This window comes from Melospiza melodia, chromosome 1, assembly GCF_035770615.1.
Source record: "Melospiza melodia melodia isolate bMelMel2 chromosome 1, bMelMel2.pri, whole genome shotgun sequence".
NCBI classification, from domain to species: domain Eukaryota; kingdom Metazoa; phylum Chordata; class Aves; order Passeriformes; family Passerellidae; genus Melospiza; species Melospiza melodia.
This window is the reverse complement of record NC_086194.1, coordinates 144,566,713-144,585,247: the sequence shown is the minus strand read 5'-3', so window position 1 is coordinate 144,585,247 and position 18,535 is coordinate 144,566,713. Positions and strand designations below refer to the sequence as shown.

Sequence of the window (18,535 nt, the reverse complement as noted above, 5' to 3'; positions counted from 1 at the left end):
ACTAAAACAGACTTTGAAAACAATGAGGTGGATGAAGAGTGAAGAATGAACTTAAAGGCTACAGTAGTCCTAAAACAGCTTTATTTCCTGCTGGTTAACTGAACATGACTGTTTAATTTTTGTGCAGTCAGAAGTTCAAACCCTGCTATTCAGATGATTTGGCAGGATACTGATGTTTAAGATACCGATCTTACACCCACCTTCACAAGAGACCTCCACAGACACAGATAATTTCTGATTATCACTTAAGTGTGAAAGTCATGCAAACATCAAAATTTGAAAACTATTAAGGCAGCCCCAGCCAGGAACTGTCTCCTGTATTCATTGGAAGCAAAAAAGTCTGTGGAAATTCAGCAATGCGATGATTTGAACCAAAGTAATATTCCTGAATGTGGACTGGATGGAAAAAGTGAACAGGCTTTCAGCAAGAACCAGGAGGAAAGCAGCAAGACCAGGAGGAAATAACCTTCCTTATTTGGCTCACATTACCTCCTCAAGAACTGTTGTTGGTTTTGTTACATATCTGCACCTGGGGCAAACAGCTTCTTTTGACTGGCATTGTAGCAAGCTTAGCTCTGTCATGGCTTACAGAAAAATCTGTTTTACTTTTAGCTGAGAACTCCTGCTAAAGTAGTAGTAAGGATTCTCCATGTATTGTTCTGGGTTTGATTCTATCACTAATTTTCCTGTTCTCAAGAAAAATCTCTGTCTCCTGATCTCTCACTTAGAATCTTATATGAATGATTTAAGAAACAAAACCTTGAGCTCTGGAGTTTTTGAATGGATGGATTTGCCTGCCATGATTTAGTGCTCATGGTGTGTAATGCATTTCCTTTGCATTGTATGCCCGAAGGGTTGTATGCCCCTTTCACCAGGACACAGACATTAATCTCCTTTACACTTCTGAGACAGGTTACATATAAAATGGCTTAAAAAGCCATATATTTCACTCCAAAATTTCCATTAGCATGGCTCTGAAGATCCCTCCTGGTAGGCACCACTGAACCATGATGTCCATCTACATGCAGGCGAAAAAACAGTGTTTTCAGGAGTCCTGATGTACTTGTCTGAAGGCCAGGGAAGCAGAAGGATTTTCAAAGACTCTTCTCAACATAACCACCCCAGCCTTGCTGCATGCAGGTTATTTTGGCTCAGCATTCCTGGGATGGGGGCTACCAACTGTACTTGCCTTCTGTAACATCAGCGTAGTGGACTTTGCTTCAGGACTTCCCTGCAATAGACAATCCCAGATTGCTGATCCCCCCCTCAGAAGTGGACATGCAGTGCCCAGGAGCTCCCCGAGCCCAGCTGCTCCCTGTGGTGCTTGCCTTGGTTCCGGGGCCATGCTGGTGGCTGAAGCACCAGGGAAGGACGTGCAAAGGAGCTGGAACTTCTTCAGTGTCTTTCTAAGCGTGGGGTGGGGAGAAGTGAGTTACAGATTGGAAGCTGCCAAGCCTGCAAGCAGCCCACTTTCCCTCAGCAGCATGAAGGCTTCAGCCACCACAGCAGCATCGTGTCTGCAGCTTGGTGCTGAAGCCAGCACTGGTGGAAAGTGAAATTTGGAGTCCTTGTGTTGGGCACTCCAATCTCCTCTGGTGTCTCAAGCAGAGAACCCAGCAGTACATCCAGAACTGGGCTATCAGGGATGGCTGCTGCCTCCCAGTATGCTCTTAAGGTCATCTCATCACCACTTTGTGGGAGTATGCGGGGGCTCAGCTGAGATCTGTGCTACTTTCTGTAAAAATGTGTCAGATGCAAACACCCTATGCCAAAGAGCTTATGGAGTGAGAAGGAGAGGGAAGGGATGCTGGGGGATAAAATGTCACAGACATGAAAAAAGAAATGCCTTGGGACACAGACCTATTCTGTAGGAAAGCCCCATGGGAACAGAGCTCTCCTGAATTCTGTATAAGTGACACCTCTTTGCAGCGCTGCAGGCCCTACAGGTGCTGTCTGCAGCCTTGAGGGAGGATGCAAATCCAATATGATGAAGTAGAATGGCAATGGTTTAGTCACGCAGCCACTATGATCAAACAGCATCCTCCCAAGGCATGAATCACAAATGGGTTCTGTTCCAGCACAGTAAGACTGGGTTACTAGAGCAGGTGTGAGAGAGCTGGCTGCCAGTATTTTATTTATCTGAATCTCACTGTCATCCATGTGTGTATTTGGAACAGAGGCCTTTATTTAGTTTTTCACCGTGATGTCTTCAGGGGCTTCCACTGACTTAAATTTGCATCACCCTTATCCCTTTATGTTGGCTGGGCAAACACGTCCTGGTTGTGCATCACCTGGCCATGCACCAGCCACTGACACTTGACACTGAGTGTCATTTTACTCCAAGCTATTTTTTTATCATCCCTGGAGACTAATGACATCACCTTGCCTACTGCCGATCTTGGTGATAGAAATCGGAGTTCTGCAACTGTTTCTTTCCATCTGGACACAGATCCTTCCTGGACTTGTACCTGGCATTACATGATGAAGTCCCTCCCCTCACCTCTGTGCTGAGATTAGTCAAATTGTTCATACTGAGCTTCTCCAGAAAGCAAGTATTAGCAGAACTGCCCACATGTTTTGAAAGCAAGCCATTGATACAGCATCAAGGAAAGAAATGGCTCAAAATGGTTCAGGAAAAGCAAGCAATTAGGAAAGAATGGGCCAGAAAGAAGAAAACTTTTTCTGTTTTCATCATTAAGCTGTTGTGGAGTACCTCAATCAAGGGACCAGAGATAGATTACCACAGTGACAGTTTCCATTATCAGACAGGCTGATTCTTGCCATTTTTCTGGCTCAGATAAGCACACGCTTTTAACAGAACTACAGCTCTGATATAATATATGACTCATATTATATTATATTTTATAACTCATATACATTTTATAAACAACACTGTGCCATTCCAAAGTGCAGATAGCTTTAATGTCTTCCAGTATTTTCAAAATTTTGCTTTGAACTAATGAAGGCCAAAACATTATTTAGCTGTGTCTTGAGGCTCAGAACAATAAGCCAGATAAAATGGAAGGTGCCTTTTTTAAAATTTTTTTCTTTAGACAAAAAGAAAAAAAAAAAAAGAAGCAGGGCAATCAGCTAAGTAGAAATTTTTGTTTGTACAATATGATATAAATGCAATTACAACTTCTTGTAGGGTTGACTCTCAATCTTTGCATTCCAGTAATTAAATGTGTTCCTTGCTTGTTGAGTCATTGCACTGAGCGCAAAACCTATCACAGTTATTTTCACACCACAAATATCAGAAGAATCCATTTAAGAGAAAATATACTGCTGTGAGTGCTGTAGATAGTATCTTTCAAAACTAATCACTCCATATATAGGCTAGAAAACACATTTTATAGGGTCTGAAAACCAAACACATAGAATCATTAATTAGTAAGTTTATATATATGTCTATACATAAAAAAGTATATATACGTGTATATGTATATATATGTTTAATATATATGTATGTATATAAAGCTAGATTTGTGTAAGTTTATGGGTTGATTTTGAGCAATTCCCATGTATTTAATGTACTTAACCCAAAGCCAAATATGTGCAACTGCATCTTTATGCTCCACAATCATTCTTACTGGCTGCCATGGCTACCGACTAAATGTCAAAATGCAAAAGACAATGAAAGGAGGCAGTCTGGAAAATCCAATTTACTTCTGGGTTTTGAATGGAATTTTAATTTTGTGGAACATTATAAAATAAGAATGTCTCATCAGTTCGAATAAAGGCATTTTCTTTACAGGGTTTGCTTTCTGCACACAACTGCAAATGACATATGTAAGTAGATTACTTACAAAGGAAGAATCCCAATCCTTGCAATTATACAATGGGACACACATTATAATTGTGTTAATTAACAGTAGTATTTTAAATTTGAATGCCAGAACAAAATAAGCTCCTAGTATATAAGTCCTGAGTTTCCATATAAAACTGTTTGATATTAGATTTTGCCTGTCAACATACCTCATAATTATGGAAGATTTTGCTTTAAACCCGAGGAGGTGTGATAATGGAAACTGTGTTACTGTGATGCTTTATGTTGTATGGCTTAGATCCCCTTTTTCATAACAAAGACTATTGGAATGTAAATGTTTTTATACAATTTTAAGTCTACTTAGTGGGGTATATGTGGGCGTAAGGGGCTGTATTTAATTATGAGCTATTACAAAGGATGAAATTTCTGGATTTAGAGAAATGTAATCCCTAATTTAAAACAGTCTCCCTATGCAGGAAGCCTATCAAAGGCATGTGTATCTTTGGAGAAATCCTTTGATTCAAAAAATAATGTCTTCAGGGTTTGAAGGACTTTGAAAGCACTGCACAGAGTAAGCACAAATGACAGCAATTCCCTCACCAACTACGTTGATACAAAGTCAATTCTGTAAAATTCATCTTTTCACTTGGTGTTTCTGCTAACAAGTGGGCAGCAGAATGACTAGGAGAAGTATCTTTTGGCAGGTCACCAAATCTAGAAACTGGGGCTAATGTGGAAATCTATTTTTACAAAATGGAAGGGGATAAGATAATTTTCTGTTAGTCTTCTTCACAGTCCAAAAAAAGTACAAATGCCCAAGTGAGGCTTCAGATGATGGGATCCTAAACCCATAACTATCAATGCTGAAGGATGAAGTGTAAGAACCAAAACAGGAATGGATACTGGGGAAGTGACTTATTTTTTTAAAAAGTTTGTAGAAATAAATTCTGCATGTGTAGGCTGGCATAAAAAAATCTCACAAGGGAGAGTTTGTGGGTTTTTTTTCATTTTTTTCCCCCTATTTCTTCAATCTTTCTTTTAAACATCCAGGTTTGGAAGACAGAAGCAGCAGAGGTGGGTGTGAATCAGCAGGAGGGGTTGGTTGGGTTCACCTTTGATTGAAGGTTTGGTGCTGTGGAGCTGCACCTGAGGTTCTGCATTCAGTCTTGGATCCCCCAATTTCAGAGTGACATGGAAGAATACCTGAAAGTCCAGTGGAGGGCTATCAGGGATGTGGGGAATAACTGGGAAAATAGGTGGCTTAAGGTAGTGAGCACACTAAATGAGGTGCTCAAATTCATGAAACAAACCCTTCCATATGACACACATCTGTCACTCTGTGGCTTTCAGAGTTTTCTATGTGACCTTTACCTAAACAATCTATGCAGTTATTACTACTAATTACCAGATTTATATTTCTGCTATTGTATCCTGCCATGACTTTATGCATACATGCAAACATTTGATTGCTTCCATAATGAAAATAATGATACGTCTCAACAGCATATAAACTCTATCATGGTTGGGCATAAATTATAAATATTATTGAGTATGCTAATCAGAAGATGAAAAAAATTAACAAGAAAAAAAAGAAAGATAAAGAATGGCGCCTCTTCTTGGAAATGACACTGATGGTGCAAAGAAATTAGTATATTATTCAGAATTGATTAAATTGGCTGAAAGGGAACATTTGCTGGGACGATATTTTTTATTACAATTGATGCTACAATAAAACTAGAACAAGAGCTACTGCTTGCAGTGAAGTGACCTGTGTTTTAAGTAGCTTTGCTCTGATTTGCATAATAGAAGCACTTTGATTTTTGAAGATGTAAAATTGATGCATAAATGATTATGATTATGCTATAGCAATTTATAGGAACTTTTGGGAATATGACTGCTCCCAATTATTTCCCAGTCTTTCATGACCCACCTCTCTTTTTCATCTTTCTCTTCTCCTTCCTTCTTTTTTACTGTTTTTCAATTTAGTGGTATTTTTCTCATTCCAAAATATTACTGAAAATTTCTAGAGCACCTTTGCTCTCTCAGTCTATCTCTCTCTGCAGCTCTCTCTGTCTGAGCCTCTCTATTTTTTCTGCAATACCAGCCTACACTTACAAGAAAATCTTGATGAATTCAGAGACACTGCTCTGCTATTAAATTAACCACATGAGGAGCTGATCCCTGCAGAGATAATCCACTGATTGTTGTTGTAAGGGTGTTTGTCTCATTTAGAATAAAAAAAAAAAAAGAATCCTGCAATAGTGAAATTTTCAGGGCACTGTGCACCAGCATCAACAATCTGCCATTAACAGCAAATCAGAACTTCTTTGCTTTTTAGCTTGTTCTTTACAACAGACTTCTCAAACTTCCAGAATTGGATTGTCCATCGCATTTTAATATGTTCTAAAAGCAGCAGGAGTTAGATATCCCCAAATGTCAATTTGCAACAGCCTATTCTGTCTTTTTCATTATATGATCTTTTTCCAGTATAAAAAAGAAGTTTCTTTTTCTGAATAATAAAATTCTCCCGCTTTTTTAGTGTAGCTGGCTCTTACATGATTTTAAAAAATAATAAAGGAGAGGTTTCCTCCCAAGTTGATGCTTTGGGAGTTTTAAAGGGGGAAAATAGGCTCATCAGATGTAAACCAACATGAGTCTACTTCACCCACAGATTTCCCCTGGTTTAGTATCTAATTCTGTCCAGGTTGGTGTTCCTGGCCTTTGCACATCTTAGCCATTTAAATGTGCAACACTGTCAGCCATTGCTATTTCCCACCTTATGCTGCTTTGTTTCTCCCACTGCATCAGAAAATCTGTCCTTCCACTGAACATCACATCCTTAAACTGCAATTTGGTCTACAGTTTTCTTGGCTGGAAGGCTGCTTCTTCCTGAATTTTGGAGAAGGTTTTAGCTAAAAACATTTCACTATTTTCGTGATGATGACTAGGGAAAAATACATGTGTGTGGGTAAGCCAAGCAAGTGGCTATTGCACTTGTTTGAAAGGTTCTAGTGCTTTGTGCCAGGGAATCATTCTTCATTTGAAAAATTTGTCCAGGCCTGGCCTGGGAATAAGTCAGTGAAATATCAGATTTCAGCCTTAAGCCTTGTCTGAGAGACACAAAACAGCTTTACAGCCAGCTTCTCTCAAGCCACTTTGTGCTGGATTCTGATTCCATGTGGACAAAGAGTGATGTTGTGGACCACAGGAGCACTGGAAACTGGAAAAAAAAGAGGATAGTTGTATCCTGTGGTCTCAATTCCTCCCCTTCTGACCTCATGGAAGTATGAAGGACTACAAGAATGAAGCAGCTGTGTGAAGAGATGAGAGCTGAATCTGCATTGCGGGAGTAATTGCCAAGAGCAGAAAAATTAAAGAAAAATAAAGAAGGAAAACCAAGCAGGTAAAGTCAGTTAAGGAATAGGATGACTGAAACTGGATCAAGAATGAGGATAACACTTGACTGACTGGATAATGAAACTAGGTTGAGAAAATCAGGGAAAGGGTACCAAGGAAACGGATGAGACTGGAAATCAGTAGGTCATGGGGATGTGGTAGATGGGAAATGGATTAGGATGGTAGATTGTTCACAAGAACATTGGGAGTTTTATCAAATAGAAATTTTCCTAACTGCTATCTCAGACTTTCCCCTACATACAAATTACATTAAGTGACTATAAAAATAGTAGTCACAGTTCAGGGACAGACTGGGGTCCATCTGATATAATGTTCTGTTTCCACGATACTTTTTCTTAATTTTTTTTTTTTAATCTTGGAAATTCAGTTTGTATAACTACATAGAAGTGCACTAAATATACTTTTGCAACCTTCATATTGTAGATTACCTGTTTGCTTATCTAAATGCCTTCATTTTGCTGCATGGGTTCAGAATTTGTTCTTATTGCAATTTCTACCCTTGACAGACTTGCTACATCTTTGTGGAGAAACCAGGATGCCAGCAGAGATGAGACCTCTAGAGCAGCACTGGCAAACGATGCAAACTGATAATTACAATTTTGCAGAGGACTTGAAAGTACTTCTGTCATGTTTATCCCTGTTTTTCAAGCCTCTCACAACAAGAAGATGAAATACTTTACACTGTTAATCAAATGCAGAATGATTCCCTAAGTAAGATATTTCCCTTAATGTTTCACTGGGAAAAAAATAATGGAGGAACTTGAATTGTCAATGCAGCTTAAAAAAATACCTTACTATTACTTTTCTTAAGTCATTATTGATCTTTTACTTGGAAAATGATATTTAGACTTAAAACATCATTTCCCAGTAAAAGTTATTTGCCTTGAGAACAAGTGGTTTGTTGACAAATATTAAACATTTAGGTTTTTAAATCAGGAATCAGAGTTTCATTCCTATCTACAGCATACAATATTGAAAGTCCCCTAACTACAGTCTTGACAGCATCAAAAGATATCTGAACATATAGAAAAATATCAGCTTAGAAATAGCTTTTTGTATTACATCTATGTAAAAAAATCAGCACCTGGAGACAAAGAAGGTATATTCAAGTGATTGATACAAACATGACTTGAGTGACATAAGATACCCTTTCTTTTCACATGAATAAAGTAAGCAACAAATACATCAAAATAGTTAACAGACTAATGAAATGGGTTACAGAAATGTATTTCACTTCCAAAAATGTCTTTGAAAAATTATGGATATTGATGCATTTGCTTTAAGATATCCTAGGTACATTACAGCTCCATTCAGGTAACTGGAGGATTTGCAGTACAAAAATACCTGTAAACCAAAAAAAGGTAATTTCTGCTGCAATTCCATATAGCAATGTTGCTAAAAACATTTTGTGCATCTTTGACATGGCTGTGGTCTCCACAATCTTTTGAAAAAGAAAAATAATAGACATGATTATATTAGTCACTTCAGGGAGCTCCACCAATGAAATGACATCCAGAGTCATCCTACTGGAAATCAGAGGATGAATTTAAACATGTATATATCAGAAATCTTAGTCCAAAAGGACAATTTGTGTTTTCAGCAATTTTGAAAGCATCAAGATCAAACGTTTTAGCTACTTAGAGATAAGTGAATATATTTAAATGTAGATACTTCATCTACCTTCCAGTAGCGTATACCTTAGCTTAGGGAAAATTCTGAATTTGTAGAACTCTGTGCCTTCAGTAGCATAAAATACACACATTGTTATTTTTTATTTCCCTAAGAAATTCCCTAAGGATTATAGAAAAGTATCTCAATAGCACAGAATGCTAATACAGCTTTAGCAGGTAAGTTGCTCTGCTTCTTAATCTGATCAGTATGGATTTTGGCACTTCTATAATATCAGAGCATGGTTACACATTTTCATGCAGTATGGAACATAACCTCACATCCCAGCTCTGAGGTAAGTACCCAAGATTATCCCCATCTTAAAGAGGAGAAAGTCAGGTCATAAAATGATTAACCTACAAATCCAATAAAGGAACTAGGTGCCTAAAATGATGCTTAAGAAAACTCAGGTTTCGAAATCAAGGATCTGGAACCCAGAGATTCCTGCAGAGATGAGGAGAGGTCATGAGAATACAGAAAACCACAATTTGTGCTCTTTAAATTGGTGTGCATTGTAGGGTACTGAACTTTGGATAAGCAAGGATAGCTCAGACTTGAAATGTTTAAGCCACTAACATTGGGAATTGTGTGTTTCTCCAGCTCACAGCCAGTCCTCTGAAGAAATCTGTGTAGCTTGTTTCCTGGCAGTGTGGGGCACACATAGGTAGCACAGGGCTCATCATAAACACAGGAGCAAGCCACAGTTTTCTTTTAAAATGTAGCTGAGAAGGAATGCTGCTGGCTGTCTTACTCCTGCCCATTGGAGCAACTGCCTACATTGACATCTTTGACTGGAAAATGCCAGAGCTGGGGTCAAACTCCCAAAATTTCCACTCAAGCCAAAGCATCCTGTCACCCAAAGGAACTCAGATTCTATTTGCTGCTTCCACAACTGTTTCTATTTTGCCATATATGCAAAATCCAGTGATGCCCCTGGGATCCCAGCTCCTAGGTGTAGGTCATCCTCCCTCCTGTGTGCTCCCTTTTCCTCTCTTTAGCATGATGTTCTTCCCACGGGAGAGTGGAAAGAACACGCAGCTGGTGGCTCTGGTATTCTGTGGGCAGGAGGACACACAGGGACAAGGGCCACCACACCCCAGCAGCACAGCTGGAGGCCACCCACCAGCTGTTTGGCCCAGGAGCAGGAGGGCACCCATTGCCACACCTTCTCCACTCCCCACAATGGAAGAGACCGAGCCAGGGCTTCCCTAAGGCTGTGTGTGAGGAGTCCAAGGGACAGTGGAAGTCTCACCATTCCTCCTGACATTTTCCTCTGGGCCACCAAATTATGAGTACATTTACTCTGGGCAGACCCTGACCATAGCCAGAGGTGCTGACCTCTCCCTGTTGCTGTGGGACAGCCATGCCTGTATCTCACTACTAACCCTATCCTCAGTCACCTCTCCAAACTACTGCTTGGGGCAAGATTGGTGAAAAAACTCCTAATAATCCTGTTTTGTAGTAGTGTCTGTGAAGGATCACAATTTCACATAATAACTGCTACAACAGTGATAGGTTTTGTGCTTTAGAATGAATGCATAAATCATAATTTATTTATGAACTGCTTGGAGTGAAAGCTATAGCTCAGAAAAATAACATTTCTGAATATATTCAGCAAAGCCTAATATTTTGTGCAGATGCGGTCCAATTTAACTGCACATCCTGGCAGAAATAGCTTAAATTTACTTCAGTGGTTAAATTATGTATTAGAAGACAGGAAAAAGAAAAACATAAGTGGAAGAGAAAATGAAATAATTTCAGATCAACTTTGTATGCTGGTATTTGTCAGACACATGATGTCATAAGTATTTAGTTCCCAGGAGCCAGCATTTATGCATCAGTCCATTTTTTTTTTGACTCAGGATGCAGGTCCATGTGGATTGAGGTCTCCAAAGCCATTTTTGTCCATGTTTGAAAAGTTCTGAGACACTAGAGGGACAGGTACTGTCTGCACTGCAGTCATGGTACCCAGCACCTTGCAGGACTGAGATACCTGTCCCCGGTGGAACTGGGGACCCGCCCTTCCGAGTGAGAGCAACAGTCCTTTTAATGGGAATGAAAACCAACACCACCTCAGACTGCATCCATGGAATGGTGTGAGGGTTGTGTGCAGCCTAGAAAGGACTGTGAATAGCAGCCATTCATCCAAATCAGCTGCCAGTCTCTGTGTCCCCATGGACTAAAGAGCAGCTGGTTGTGCTGGGGCCAGTGGCTGTACTGCAATCCATTGGCTCCAGTGAGGCAAGACTCATTTCAAAGTTGGTTCATCTATCATCCATTTTATGGATAAATGCTGAAGAAGGCATGTTCTCTACAAGCCAGCTGAGGATGGCAATACTTTTTTGGTTTTAAAGGTGACTTGTATGGAGAACTGACAGTGGATTTTTTTGCAGGTAGTTGCTGCAGAGGTAAGCAAGCACTGCTGCTTCATGGTGTTCCATTTGCTCCTCCTCTTGGGCAGAGCGACCAAAAGTGCCAGGATAAAGGATTTTGAAGCCTGATACCCTAAGCTGAAAGGCAAATTTACATTCTCTCTCTTTGCCTACTGGTCACAGGGCCAGGTGCCACCTTCAGTCCCTTATCTTCAGCTTTTTTTGCTGTACCAGCTTTAGCAAAGCTTTTAGTGAGTCACTATACCAATTATGTGGTGTGACACCATTTTTGGATGCCTACTTTAGGACTCCTAATGTTTGTTATTTTTCAGAAGCGCTGAGCATCTCTTTGCCTGTTTTGTCTGTGAACTATTATAGTAGTTAAATTAGACCTACATGAAAATGCTGCACAGGTCAAGTATTGCCCAGACTGATCTGTCATGGGAACCTTCTGCTATCTGTGTTTTAGACTACAAAAAAATGCTGACTTCTCTCTGCAAGCAATTAGAAGAATCAATATAGTCTTTGAAGGCTAAAACTACCTAAATATATTGCTGGATGTGAGTGCCCCACCTCTTTTTTGCAATGAGGTTTTTTTTTTTTTTCTCAAATGAATGCTATTAATTTGAAAATGGAGAATTCTTTTCTAAAGAAATTAATACGTCACCTGAGAGAAATCTAACCATAAGGTTAGATTACACAGTATATATAATAAAAAATCAATGTGCAAAATGTGATATAGAGAAATGTACTATTGTTGAACAAATACCAATAGTAAAAAATTTCCAGTCTTAAATAAAAAATCAAAGAAAATCCAAATTCACAAAATCTATGTGAATGAATTACAGGATTACATTATTAAACAGGGAAGTTTTTAGCCTAACTAGAGCTTATATTGGGACAAAGAGGTGATGGTAATGGAGGTGGAGGTGAGAGAACATTTTGGAAGTGTTCAAGCTGCTGAAGTTTATTTTTATTTCCTCAGTGTGTGATGGGTTATATTCCATAAGAAAATGGAATAGATGACGTTCCATCCCTCCTGCCTGTACACCTCAGGGTAAGTAAAGAACTGCTATGAGGCAATATAAATCCTTAGCCATATGGACTCTTTTTAAAATTATTCCTGTCTTAATTCTCAATAGTAGGAAGAGTAATCAAGTCTTTAAAAACCAAGAAAAGAATATGAATAGGTGTTAACCTCAGTTCTTTAGTAAATTTTACTTACCAACATTTTTATATTAGCTCAGTAATAAAAGTTCACAGAAAAAAAAACTAATTGAAATGCTACCCCTTCAGCTTCCTTATCACACCAAAATTATATTAGGAAAACATTTTTTTCACCCAGAGGGTTGTTGGGCACTGGAACAGGCTCCACAGGGAAGTGGTCCCAGCATCAGCCTGACAGAGTTCAATAAATGTTTGGACAGTGCTCTTGGGCACACGGTGTGAGTCTGGGGGGTGGTTCTGGGCAGGGCCAGGAGTTGGACTCAGTGACCCTGATGGGTCTCTTCCAACCCAGCATATTCTGTGATGTCTTCTCCTAGTTCTTAAAAAAATTTGAAACAGTGGTATCTCAGTCAAATTACATTTCTGCCAAAATTATGATACAATAAATAACTTTCTGTTACTTGCCTATGTTCATTCTTCTCTTAAAGCAACTTCCTATTTACAGACATGTAATTCTGTGGCAGTTGGAAATAATTCAGAGCTGATGTATATTCATTTATTTATAAAAGCGGAAGGTTAAAACCTTCAGCTAAAAACTGAATAATATGGAAAGAAGCGTGTTCAGTCCAAATTCAGCCTGGCACTTAGCCATATGCTGTTTAACTTGAAGCTTGTCATTGCCATTCATATTCAGATGACTACTCATGGGCAATTGTTGACAATCAAGCAATTGTTTAAGTGTAGCGGCAGACTACAGGCAGAACTCTTACCCCTTTGCAGTACAAAAAGGCCACTTATTAAAATAATGGAACCAGTCAAAATCAACAACCATACACTTCTTTATGACTTCTTATGTATGTTACATACCAGATTAAATAATAATGCTGTACTCAGTTAACAGAAAAACTCAGCAGTGGCCTTGCATCCATCAAGGTAAGTATCAAGGTCTGAGCTTATAACTAAAATGCAAATGACAAAGCAGAACAGCAACTCTGAAGTACTTCTACAATGGTTCAATCAGTCTCACTCAGATATTTTATATCTGACAATTTATTATTTGTTATATCTGAGAAAGAGGGAGCATGGCGCTGCCTCAATTCCTCTATCCTCATAATCCCACCCATTCATCATCTTACAGGGTTCCTGACTATCTCAAAAGGAGTTGACATTAAAACACTTTCATAACATACTATTAACACATACCCCACGTATTTATGTTAAATAACTTTCTATAAAATAAACCAGAACCATAATCGGGACTGAGATTTTCTATATGATGGTTGTCTGAAGATGTTAGAACAATGAATAGTCTTTAAATAAAACATCACAACAAAACAATGAAATAATGATTTCAAACACTTTTTCAGTTCCAATGGCATCACACACTGCTTCACCTCCACACTGCCATCAATGTACTTTTCCCTAAGTAAGTTTATCAAACCAGATATGTGGCCTGATTGGTCTGTAGTGACCTGATTGTGGGCCATAAATCAGGGCAAAGGCCCTGATTTATGTAACACACCTCCTGTTTGCTTGGGAGCTTAAGGTGTGAAGGAGTCCCTCTATCTAATACACAATTAAGATGGTGTCAGGGGGAGGACGAAGTTTAGAGCCCTCAGAATTTCTGTACAGCAGTGTTACATGGAATTTCAAGAAAAGACACACTTAAAAAAACCCCCCAAAGATGCTTGTGTGGCATGTATCATTCATATACTATGTAAACTAAACAGAAAGAAGAATCTTGTGGGCATTCAGGGTGTAATGATCTCCAGAAGTTCTTGCAGCTGTTGAAACTCCTACATATAAGTAAAAGGAGCTTTCCCTGAAAACCTTTTATTTTACACAGCTTAATAGAAATTTAGGCTTAGTTTTGCTTTCTATTGCAGAATATGAACACAGGCTTGTTCAAGGTGTTTTGCATCTGCCTAACCTGAGTTATGTGAAGAGTTCTGTCCAAAGCCAGTAGGACTATTCACATGCTCAGACACCTGATTAAGTGCCTTGCTGGACCAGGGCCAGAAACATAATAGTGGGCTGGTTTAAGCTGATTAGAAACGTTTTGCTGGCTCTAGTGGTAGCAGGACCTAGCCTTTATTGCCGCTTTGCAAAATCTGGTGCTCAACAGGAAAAAAATCAGAACTCTTTCAGTGTTCTACTGGGTAAAGTTTGAGTACAGGAACAAATGTAGCTCATTTAGCCCTAACTGGAAATGTGCATTACTGAGAATGGATCTATTTTTCCACATGAAAATAAAATTTCTTGCTTTGTTGTATCTCTTGAAATAAAGTGGTTTATTCTAATAGGCTGTCTAGACAAATGTTGTCTATGTATAACGATAACAAGGAAGAATATAGTTTAAAGAAATGGTGAGGAGGATCCTTTAAGCTTTGTGAGTTTAAAGATGGGAGATGCTTTTAATAAAGTAACTTTAATTTTATAATTGAATGTTGTTGTAAATAGTATTTTTGGAAACTGGAGCTAGGTGGCTGCATGGCTTTTTATAGCTGGAATAGGTGGCTCGTTAACGAGGGATTAACAGACAAAGTGGCGCCACACAGTCCCTCTGTCTCTGGGTAAACCTAATGATTCCTGGCATCACCCTTGCCGCAGAAATCTTTATATTTGTGTGATGAGAGATCATTAACACCAGGCTGAGGAGCCCTTCCTTCCCTTGTGACAGAATTCCTAACAGGCCTTCTGCAGCGCTAAGTCCCCGGCCGAGCACAAATTATCAATACTGATTACGGGATTGCTGCAGTGGGGAGGGGACGGCGTGCTCGGCACTGCAGGGCTGGCCAGGCTCCCGCAGCCCTCACGTCCCTGCTCTGTTTGCATCTACAGCTGTCTCATGCCTTGCTCCCAAGGGTGCCACAGCCGGGTTAGAATGCTTTCAATGCACAGCAATTGTTCCTTAGGAGCGGAACATCAGCATTCAGATAAACGCTTTGGGGTAATGCATCGGGTTCAGCCGGTGCCAGGAGGGTTTGCTGTAACTTCGTGCAATGCGATGAATAGCGGTAACAAGAATCTGCACAAATGGAAATTTGAACTGGATTTGCTTCTTGGAGAGGACGCTAATCGTGTTGGGAGCACTTCATCTTTATTTTGTGGGATTTGCGTGTGCATGACATTAATGGTGAATGATTGTGACAACTTGAATTTGAATGCGTCAAATGCAGGTCCAGCCTCTTTCCTCCTCAAAAAGAAAAAAGAAAAAAAACCCAAATCCAAAAAACCCCCCACACCAACAAAAAACCAACCGTAAGGAGCGTTAGGGTCTGGACGCTTTCAGCAGTCCGACCCCACGACTGTTCTCCCTCTCCTTCTTCCACACCCTCATTGGGATTTTTTCTCCCACCCTACCCAGCAGCCTCCCTCGAACAAAGGGGCCAGTGCCGGGCTACCGCCCCTCGCTCCCGCCAGGAGCAGCAGGGACCGGGCGGGCAGGCGCTCCCCGAGAGCCCCGCGGGGCCGGGCAGGGCGGAGGGGCCGCGCCCCGCGGGGCCGCTCCCGGGACGGGCAGGGGCGGGGGCGCCGCGGCGGCGGCAGGGCGCGGCTCCTGCGGGGGACGGAGGGAGGGAGGGGGATGGATGCTCTCCGTGCCGCTGCGAAACGCGAGGTAACAGCAGCCCCGCCGGCTGCCCCCCGAGAGAGAGCGCAGGGCGGGCGCTGCTGGCGCACACCGGCTCTCCGTGATGCAGTGACCTACTTCACCGGCCCCCGCCCCCCGGCGGACTGCAGGTGCGGGCAGCGCCGGGGCAGCGCCGAGCGCGGCTCCCCCTCGCCCCCGCCCGCAGCCCCGCGGTGCCGTGCGGGGCCGGGCCGGGCTGGGCTGGGCGCGGCCGGCCGCAGTGCGCGCCTGGCGGGGTCCGCCCCGCCGCAGCCCCCCCGCCCCGCACCGCACCGCACCGCGGCCCGCCGGCCCGGCCCGGCCCCGCCCGCAGCCCCCGAGCCGCGCCGAGCCCCTTCGGGCGGCGGTGCCGCTCCCCCGTTCTTCTTTTCTTCTCCCCACCCGGTTTCAGAGGTGGAGGGGAGCGCTGACTCCGGCCGGCGGGGATGGGTGGAGGCACATTGACTACAGGGATAACTTTACCGTTCGTTTTTATTTTTTTTTCTTTCTTTATATATATATATATATATATACATATACACATATATAAACACACACACACACACATATATAGTATCTATCTATATCTGTGTTATATATATGCATATATATATATATGTATATATAATATCTATTAACCTTTAAAATAATGAAAACCGTTTCAAAATTATGCCGTGCTCATATGCCGACCTCACCCATTGCTATATAATTAATCCGATCTCTGGTTAGATACTAAAACGTTAAAACATCCCCATGTCCCACCCACCCTCTCCTTTTTTCTCTGATCAATGAAATAAAAAATACGTTCAGTGTTCTCTTGATTTTTTTTTTTCCTAAACTTTTGGGAGGGCGAGAAGAACACCCAGGGTAGGTAGCAGACCTAGGAGACAGCAGCCTTAGTGCTGGCTGAAGGAAAAGAGAGGCGTTTTCTTACCCATTGCTGTTTTAGCCATGCTGGGATGTGCAGCTCTCAGAGGCGGAGAAGGCAAAGGGGTCCAGCTACAGCAGTGGAGAGAGGGAGAGAAGACTGAATAAGGCACTGAGTCAGCAGAGTGGGGCTGTGCAAGAGAAGGAGCAAGAGGCAGGAGCCCATGAATAATTATCACTCCTCCACCCAAGCAGATTGGCTCGAGAGGTCCCCTGACATGACTCCTGCAGAGCCAGAATCTCCGGGCATTAAATATTGATCCACCAATGGTGCTGGAGTACAAAGTGCCAGAATGCAGTTTGAAATGGAAATCAGTCCTTGGATGCTTCTCCCCCCTCGGTCTGGTGTTAATAGTACATTCCATGTCAAATGTTTTATGTCTTACATGAAAAAAGCCTATTGGTGTTGAGGGCTCTGCTGTTGCTACCTGTAAAACATGCACAAATTCATTTTAACATATTTCATTCCAAAGATACAACAAGAAGAGGGACCATTGCAAGGGATTTCCTAGACCATTTCAGTAAAACAGCTGCTCAGATTATTTTTGCCTCCTGCAAGGGTACACAGATATCCTATGCAATTGTTTTATACTGAATGTTTCTGCATTTTAGTACCTTTTTTATTGTTTTACTGTCCCCAGAACTAACCTTGGTCATATCAAACTTTTCTTAACCTTGGGAAATGGCAGGTGACCTGCTTACCCTCTCAAAGGGCTCTGGAAATCCCAGAACAGGATAAATGTGGACAGAAGTCAGTAACTACTTCCCTGATGCACTATGGTAAGAGTCACTGGGAAGATGTGATTGATTCCCTTGATAAAGTGTGTAGGATGGGATCTCATGTGGTCATTACATGAAAGGGGATGGACACGTTATAATAATTCCCTACACTAATTTTAAGAATTCTCTATCCCTGGCAAGAGGAAAGCCAGTGACATAACTGGCAGTCACTAAACAAATGTGGTAGAGGTTAATTGCTAGAAACATTGCTAGAAACAGGGCAGTGGTGGGACCTGTTTGTACACCTTGTAGGCCTGGGAGCAGTTGCTGGCCTAGAGGAGACAGTATCCAAGACCTTGGCACAAAGAGAGGGATGCTCCACCTTTGCCTTCTCATCTCACTGTCCAGCTGGAGCTCATTTGCGTCTCTCAGGGGATAACCAGCCTTATTGTTAAGAGCTTTCAGGGATACCAGACTCCCACGCTGCTTCCAGACAGACAGGGCCCTGGGCAAATTTTCAGCTTGCAATTTGGAGGATGCTCCTTGTAGATGTGTTTCCTGGGTGTGTACGGGTGGGTGGGAAAAGCAGGGCATTGGCACCGCTGTTCTTCCTTGTGTGGGGCTGTTTGCAGCTGCACAGCCCACACTGCATGCCATCCCTAGCTGTGATGCTCTCCCTTTGTGTCTGCTTCCCTAGAATTGGTCACTCACAATTATGCTTCTCAAGCTTCCTTGAAGTCAGTGAAGAGCATCTTTGAGTGAAGCATCACTCAGAGCATGGGCATAAGGCTAGCTTTGTCTTTGAGACAGTGATGATGATGCTAAAAACTAAACTAGGTTTTTTCTTTAAATGAGAATAGTAAAGTCTATAAGTGAGTCTGGGGAGAG

General features: G+C 41.5%; 1 protein-coding gene across 1 annotated transcript in view; it reads right to left on the bottom strand.

Annotated features, from left to right (window-relative positions):
* STMN2 (stathmin 2) overlaps positions 1–17,247 on the bottom strand; it is a 39,987-nt gene extending 22,740 nt beyond the window's left edge. The window contains exon 1 of the mRNA XM_063170738.1: positions 16,935–17,247. Within this exon, the coding sequence (XP_063026808.1) occupies positions 16,935–16,953 (19 nt within the window). The 5' untranslated portion in view covers positions 16,954–17,247. The remainder of the gene's footprint in view (positions 1–16,934) is intronic.
* Between the last annotated feature and the right edge of the window lie 1,288 nt (positions 17,248–18,535).